At 43.0% G+C, this 7,925-nt stretch overlaps 1 protein-coding gene across 1 annotated transcript; it reads left to right on the top strand.

Moving 5' to 3' along the window:
- Positions 1-1,280: 1,280 nt before the first annotated feature.
- Positions 1,281-7,529, top strand: LOC146204646 (uncharacterized). Its single transcript, XM_084589343.1, has 4 exons — positions 1,281-1,588; positions 4,364-4,549; positions 7,184-7,298; positions 7,367-7,529. Exons 1-3 carry the CDS (start codon positions 1,288-1,290, stop codon positions 7,210-7,212), a joined length of 516 nt encoding a protein of 171 aa, XP_084445469.1. The 5' UTR covers positions 1,281-1,287; the 3' UTR covers positions 7,213-7,298; positions 7,367-7,529.
- The last annotated feature ends 396 nt before the right edge of the window (positions 7,530-7,925 follow it).

Raw genomic sequence — 7,925 nt, 5'->3', positions numbered from 1 at the left:
CGTTGCGACCGCGTGGGCTCAACCGTCGGTGTCTTACCGCTTCCTGGCTGACTTTCACCGGTGAGCAGATCTGGAGGTTGCGCATAGACTCAATGTATGCTCTAATGCTCCTGTGTTAAGCACGTTTGTTGATTCTAAAGCTGTCTGGACTGGTGCGACCTTGAAATTGCCTTGAAAACTGCTGTATAATTTCTTCCGTTGAATTTAAACTTGAAGAGTGATCCCAGTGCTCTATGCTCCACGTATGTTTTGATGCACCTACTAATTCGTGACATTTTTATTTCAATTGCAGCTGTCATAGCTTTGTTTTCTGTACATGCATGTTTCATATCTGGTGATGTTTTGTGGCAGTTACTTCAAGCCTTTTCTATGCCTCAGCTGTGATCATTGAGATGATTAGTGCGCTTAAACAGCGCTACTGTTTGTGCTGTCAACGACATGCATTTTTATCGTTGTGATTTGTTGCTGTATTTTATTGGTTGATACAATAAACCATGAACATGAAAACCATAATTGTTCACTTGGTACACTCTGTGGCGAACTGGGCACGACTGCCCCGTTGCACCAGTGTTTCTGGACCGCACCTTACTGTGCTGAGGGACAAAGTAAATGACCAAAGTACTTGCATGACTTGCAGCAGTATTTGTATTATGAATTTGCATGCGTGGTCTCTATTTGGAAGTGTTGCTGCCTTTCTATGCCGCCACCTTTGCCAACCACTTTCATTGTGCTGGAGCAACTGCTTATAAACAAAGGCGTAAACAACAAACTCGAGTTCATTTAGATGGCAAAGGTTGGCGCCCGCTGAAAGGCAACAACCTTCAAAAAATGCAGGCACGTCAATGCAACGCGGAGGTTTAAAAAAAAAAAGTTTATAATTCGCGCCAAAATGAACGTATGGGTGACGTCATTTGACGTCATGGCCCCCCAATTTTCATTGGTCGCTGGAGCCCATGAGCCGCCATGTTTTGTACGTATGGGCGTCTATGGAGCCTTCGCTACCATAGTACATATACCGTGGCTCAGCTACCTTAGCGCATTTCGCGACAAGCGTTTAGGGGTAGATCGGCTGGAAACGCTGATTGGTCAAAAAGTGTGACGTCACACATGACGTCACGTGTGACGTCACGTTTAACGTCACAAGTCACGTGACATTTTGTGACGTCATGTCCTGTTGGGACACACGTGTTTTCCCCAGATTGTCTCTAGAGTCCCTGGATTCCCCGTGCTTTTGAGAGCGCGCGCGGGCATCTCGCTGCGCGCTTCACTCTGCCCGCTCCTGTCGGAATGGCTGCAGAGATTTCCAACCAGGGTGAAAGCGATCCTCGGCACGCTGACCGTGATTCCAATCACGATGATCGTCAGCTACATGATCGGCGCTGTGACATCTGCAACAAAGTCTTCACTGCGCGCAAGAACATGTTACAGCATAAGAGAAATGTTCACAAGTTGGAGGCAGAAGGAGCTGTCCTGAAGTGTGATGAGTGCAACTGCGGGCTCTCGACGCTGGAAAACTTGACTCGTCACTATAGCGACGTACACCAGTTCCCAGCCGAACATCGGCAACTGTCCTTCGCGAACGACAAAGGTAAGTAATTATATACATACTTCGTTTTTATTTTTTTTTTTCTGTCTCGTTCTTCGATCAGCACATGTGTGATTCCATATATATATATATATATATATATATATATATATATATATATATATATATATATATATATATATATATATATATATTCGGTTTTGCGATGTGAGCATTCGCGGCTTGAACTTTTGGTACAGGCGAATTCGCATGCGCAATACATGTAAGCATAATTTATTTTTTCCATGTTCTCGGCGATATGCGCTGTGTATATAATCCGCTGCCTTTCAAAATTTCGCAGGGCATTCTGCGATTCATTTAGCTTGATGAGGCGTTTTCTGGAAGCTGTATTTAAGATGTACTCGATCATTTTTAGATATATAAATGTTAGACTAATGTCAGACTGGACTGTATTGCCGCGTCTCAAATTTTTTTTTTTAGTTCTTGTTCTTTAGGAAGCGTGAATACTTCCATATATTCGCAATAGACCGTTTTTCTGAGAGCTTGATTAATTCTCATGTCTCGTTTTTATTATATAGCTGTGTACATATAGTGTTCATGTCCGCGCTGCACTGTTCTTGCCTGTATTTGTGGTCGGTTTTGTATAGGAAGCATAATTTCGATTATTTGATATTTTTCTTTATTTATTTATTTTCATTTATTTTTTGTTCGCTTGTTGCCATGTCAGACGCTTCGAGAAGCTTGGAATTCAACCCCATCATATACGTATATTTATACGAGTTGGGAAAAAAAATGCGTTATTTCGGCTCAGCCGCTGACCACAGGTACCTTTTGAAAGGCTACGTTTTTACATTACTAATTTCACTTTACTATGCATGCTGCATTTTCCGAAATCGAGGAAAACCTATCATTTGCGGCAAAAGCTTAGTGAAGACAATAAACCGAAGCAGAAGAGGGCAAATACGGTCTGGTTGGTACATGCTTAAGAATCGAGTAAAGCGCTAGGAGAGACGAAACACGTGAACGACAGAGCATGTATCTGTCTGTCGTTCACGTGTTTCGTCTCCCCTAGCGCTGTTTTACTCGATTCTTCAGCCGAAGCAGCCGATTTTACAGGCTGCGCTACCTGGCGAACTATGACGCAATACAGTTTGGGGGCTGGTCTCGTATGGAGCAGCCTGTCGAATCAAGTTCTCCGCTCGCCACGGTGAAAAATTCTGCTGTAGCAGACTGCCAATTTTCGCCGATTCCGGAAAACTAAGGCAAGCACAGATGTTAAATTATATCAAGAAACTTAGAACAATGGTCTACGCTTTTCGATCGGCACTTCAGTGAAATTGCCGGTTTTGTTTAGTGCACCGGTTTTCAGCCATGTGGAAAGGTGGTGCGGAACCTTAATCAATTGCGACCGGTATTGAGACTATAAGGTAGAGGGCAGCGCGAATCTCGTATTCGTGCTGCGATCTTTTGCGTACTAGAAGCACGTTGTGTAATTGGGATTGAATCGATCGGTTAAACAACGCGCATTTGATGCCAGCGCGCGGCTACAATAAGGGATTCGACTCCTCCACATATCATGCCGCTCGCCACGCATTGCGGGCCCGTCTATCAGCTAGTTTCAGTGGTGCCGGTATCAACAATCGCACGATCATCTCTCGATCCCTATCTCCTTCTTTCGCGCGCGCTCTTGCGCTTAGAGAAGTTAACATTGACATTGAACCTACGTGGACCCCGCAAGACCAGAGTAGAGTGAACTAGTTCACTCTAACCAGAGCAAAAGCCGGAGAGCTATCGCGCGACCTTTCATTTCTTTTATCGTGGGCGTGGGTTTCGCACACCCACCTCCATTTGAGAAACGCATTGGTGTAAGGCATATATGTAAGCAACTATTTAGATCAAGCATGTATTTCAACCATATATATATATAATGTATATGTATATAATTCAAAGGAGCGAACAGTCTATGAGTCCAAGGGGAACATTTTCAATACCAACAACAAAACATTAAACAAATATATGTCCAAATGTTCGCCTTGGGCTCGTAGACTATTCTCTCCTTTCAATTATATATAGCGAGCCCCTCGGTTCTCAGTTCCCCTTCAATTCTTTTCTATATATATATACATAATATAAATACGAATCCCAGGTCAAAAGTCCTCACAAAGGTGAATGTTCTGCGTTTGTGAAAAAAATAAGGGGGCTATATGTATATGCTGTAATAATTAATGGTCCTCAGGTGTGGCAGCACTCGATACTATAACTGTCACAATGTTCGGTACACAAATTCGCATCTGTCTGGTGCAGTGTTCTCTAGTATTTATGGGTCTAGCCAGCGGCACAACAGTCAAATTTAATTGGTCCTGTGAATCTGCAATTTTACAGATAAAAAGGTTCTTCCACAGTCGACTGCGGTTTCTGCCACTTGAAAAAAATGCGGGCAAATCCCAATGTTAAAATACTGTGGGGAAAAATGTGGACTAGCAAAGCTACCTTTGTGGTTGGCATTTTAGCCGAATTATAGTCTGGTAGTTTGAACAGAATATTTTACAGCCCAAGATTGATAAATATGCAGAATAATTAGTTGCAACAACTAAACCTTCATGGTAGAATTTCCCTGAACATTGCAAGATACTCAGCAATACTGGAAAAAAAAAGCTATTCCACACATGCAGTTTTAGGAATGTGGACTACATTATACTGTAAGTAATAGTATGTGTTGTGCACAATGTTTTTCAAACAGTCATGCTTGATGAGTGTAGAAATTACTTTGTCAGTGATACAGAGCCCTGATTTTTTTTTTTTTTTTTCAATTTACAGAGTTCCAGGAATGGAAAACGAGAGAGGAGGTGAATGAGGACTGCAAATTCATAGCACCTCAAGGCGAAAAAAGGCTCGCTGGTGGAAGTACAAGGGTGTACTATAAATGCCACAGGTCAGGAGTGGCTAGGCCAAGCCGAGGGAACAAGGTACGGTCAATGAAGAGCCAGGGAAGCTGCAAGAGTGGTAAGACATGCCTTTCTTTTATGATTGTTACTAGAGAAAAGAATGAAGTCAAGGTGATGTACCAAAGGACACATTATGGGCATGATGCAGATATTGCACACCTCACCATGACCACCCAGGAAAGAGCAATCATTGCAAGTGACCTTTCAAAAGGAGTGCCCATGAAGACTATAATGAAGAAAATAAGGGCATCAATAACAGTCAAGCTGACTCCTCTTCATTTGACCGATCGCTTAACCTTACACAACATCAAACGGCAGTATAATCTCAATGTGCCTGAAAGATGTCATGACAGTGATGCTGTCAGTGTTAGCACATGGGTGCAAATCATGAGGAACAAGAACCGACCTGTTGTTCGCTTGTACAAGGAGCAGGGGGCTGTTGACTCAACAAATACGTTCAGCACGAAGGATTTTGCTCTTGCTCTAATGACGGAGCCACAGGAAGACCTTCTGAAGGTTTTGGGCTCAGGAACAGTCTGTGTTGATTCCACACATGGAACAACAGGATACCAGTTTGAATTAGTGACTGTTCTGGTGCTGGATGAATTTGGAGCAGGACTGCCTATGGCATACTTTATCTCCAGCACAGTAAATGAAAAAACTTTAACAGCCTTCTTTGAATCTCTGAAGTCTTCCACAGGAGCATTATCAACTAAGATTTTTATGTCAGATGATGCATCTGAGTTCTTCAAGGCTTGGTCAACTGTCATGGGTCCACCTCAGCACCGACTGCTCTGCTCATGGCATGTGGACAAAAACTGGAGGCGAAGGATTATGGAGAAAGTCAAAGGAAGAAAACTTGGAGCTGAGATTTACCGGACAGTTCGCACACTGCTAGAATCCCTTGACAAGAATGAGTTGACTGAGCTTCTTGAGCCATTTTTGGCCAACAACGACCCCAGGCTGCAGGAGTTCATGCAGTATTTTAAAGCAAACTATGCTTACCGCCCAGAAATGTGGGCCTACAGTTTTCGAACTGGCCTCGGGATCAATACAAACATGCATCTTGAAAGAATGCACAGGACTTTAAAGCATAATTTTCTGGAAGGCAAGAAGAATCACCATGTCGACAAGCTCATCTCGGCACTGATGGACATGACATACCATTTTCTTATGAAGAGGATAGGCCACATCACAAAAGAAAAGAGAACCTGCAAGATGAGTCGAATTGAGAAGAGCCATCGAACTGCCATGGCAAGCCCAGCATCTATAGAGAGGAATGAAGATCGAACATGGACTGTGCAATCCCAGTCCACAAAAGGCCTCGCATACAAAGTCTCAAAGGTGAAAGATGGTGCTTGCTGCCCTCTTGCATGCAGTGTGTGCATGGTGTGTGTGCATAGCTATGCATGCACTTGCTATGATCATCTGATGTCCATAATAGTTTGCAAACACATTCATGGTGTGGTCATAGCTAGCACACCAGAAATAGCAGCTGTGAAAATCCCTGAAACTGCTCTAGGAGTGTTGTCAACTTCGAAGATAAGTGAGGCTTTCCACATCTTGGAAAGTGTTCAGGCAGCAGAAGCCTCAACAAGCGTGGCAAACTCAGAGTTGGTTGTGGCCAAGATGCAAGTAATCAAGGAATATACAATGAAAGAAGAAATTTCTCAAGAAGTGCACAACAAAGCGTGCAAGCTTTTGGACCCTGTGCTGAAGATCTACGAAGAAACTAACAAGCAACAAAAGTCCCACAACTCAAGGGAGCCAGCCAACAAGAAAGCTGGGCATCAACTGAGGTTTCATACTACTAAGAAACCTAGGTTGTCCAGCTTAGGTTTTTCTAAGCCAACTGAGCTTCAGAAAGAGAGTATCAAAAGGCAAATCCTCGACAGCACCACCGAAGATACGCTTATAATTACATCTTCAGGACATGAATATCTTTGAAAAGTGGAATGGAACCCCTATGCCACTCTTCTGCACAGATCTATGAAGATAATGTGAAGCAGGAAATGCACAAGCAAGTATGAAAATTTAACTTCAAATTACTTTTCTTTTTAACCCAGAAAACTAGCACGTACTTGGAATAAGTGTGAATTCCTACTTCTGAGAAGAGCACTGCCTTAGACTGACTGAGCCTTTCATCTCTGCCGAAATCACTGCCACTACATTTGTAAAGGTCCTTGTGCTTCCTGTATGATCTTACCTAGCTGTAGGTGAAGTTTGCAGCTGTATGGTACCAGTTGGTTGGTGTGTGCGTTAGAGCGCGAGAAACACCTCCAAGCTGGCCATATATGCTGCTGGTAAGTACTTTTCCTTCCAGCCCATCATTGTGCACCACTAACACGCTGGTCATGTGTGCTGCAGGTAAGTATACTTTTTCTTTCAGCGCAGCATCTCGCACATCGTGCGCTGCATCTGGCAGAGCCAGACAACATTTTTTCTCTCGGCAGAGCCTGACTGCTAGAGAGCGCGTCTCCCAGGTGGCGGATAGGGAGGCTCTAACCAAGCACCTGAGCTATGAGCTAACAAAAAACAGAATTGCTTCAATCAAAGGAAGAAGTGCTCAGACACGAGGTGTTTTATAATGCCATGGTGCTTCGTAAGAGTGGTGCTTGCACCCGCGGACCAACAGAGCTTTTACCTGAATGCCTTGTCATGTTTCCCACTTGTATGTTTTATTTTCACCCAGGTCCATGGCTGCATGCTACTGGCAATTAAGAAATTGCTGTTAGAGTGGAGCTTGCATACAAACATGTTCTAGACAAATTTTCTGGCTGACAGCATTGTGCACTATCACAAGACAGGTAAATGTATGCATACCGAAATAAACAGAACTTTCCACGCTAATTAATCCCACTGTAATGCATTTCAGAGGACAAACAGGCAAAGAGACATGGACACCATTGCTGCCTTTCACAATTGCATTCAAGAATCCATTCAGTTAATGGGGATATCTGGTTGTAATTCGCATCCTGCACCTCATGTTGGAATTTGCTTGTCCTAGCACTTCAATAAAAATATTTATTGATTTTGATCTTGCAAAAGTGTTGTCTTCTCAGTTGTTTCTACATGCATGCTTCCAGGGATTTCGATATATAAGCAACACTGCCTGCAGTGCACTGAACACAAAGAAAACTACAACACTTGGTGGTGATATGTGTTCACACCACTGCAATGAATCACAATCATTTATTCTAATAATGACATGTTTCAGGCATCAGACATTGCTGAACCACATTCTTCAGCACTTGTATGAATGGCAGCAAAATATTGTTGTAATAGCCAAGGGTATTGGTTGCACAGTGAATTAGATATAGTTATGTAAGCACACAAATTTGCAAAATTAACTTAACATGTAACACTTGTCTGTGTCTAGCAGCTGTTTGTCCAAACCAGTTTTTATCATGTTCTTGTGATCTTGGCTGGTGCCT

The sequence above is a fragment of the Amblyomma maculatum genome, chromosome 1 (genome assembly GCF_055883805.1).
Source record: "Amblyomma maculatum isolate TAMU_Amacu chromosome 1, ASM5588380v1, whole genome shotgun sequence".
Lineage (NCBI taxonomy): Eukaryota > Metazoa > Arthropoda > Arachnida > Ixodida > Ixodidae > Amblyomma > Amblyomma maculatum.
This window is presented reverse-complemented; position numbering and strand designations above follow the sequence as displayed.

What these genes read in the sequence shown, in the direction of transcription:
- LOC146204646 (XM_084589343.1), top strand. Translation starts at nt 1,288, where the DNA reads ATGGCTGCAGAGATTTCCAACCAGGGTGAAAGCGATCCTCGGCACGCT. An exon ending in GTCCTTCGCGAACGACAAAG is followed by an intron (nt 1,589 to 4,363) that starts GTAAGTAATTAT and finishes TTCAATTTACAG; the next exon opens with AGTTCCAGGAATGGAAAACG. An exon ending in CCAGGGAAGCTGCAAGAGTG is followed by an intron (nt 4,550 to 7,183) that starts GTAAGACATGCC and finishes ATTTTCACCCAG; the next exon opens with GTCCATGGCTGCATGCTACT.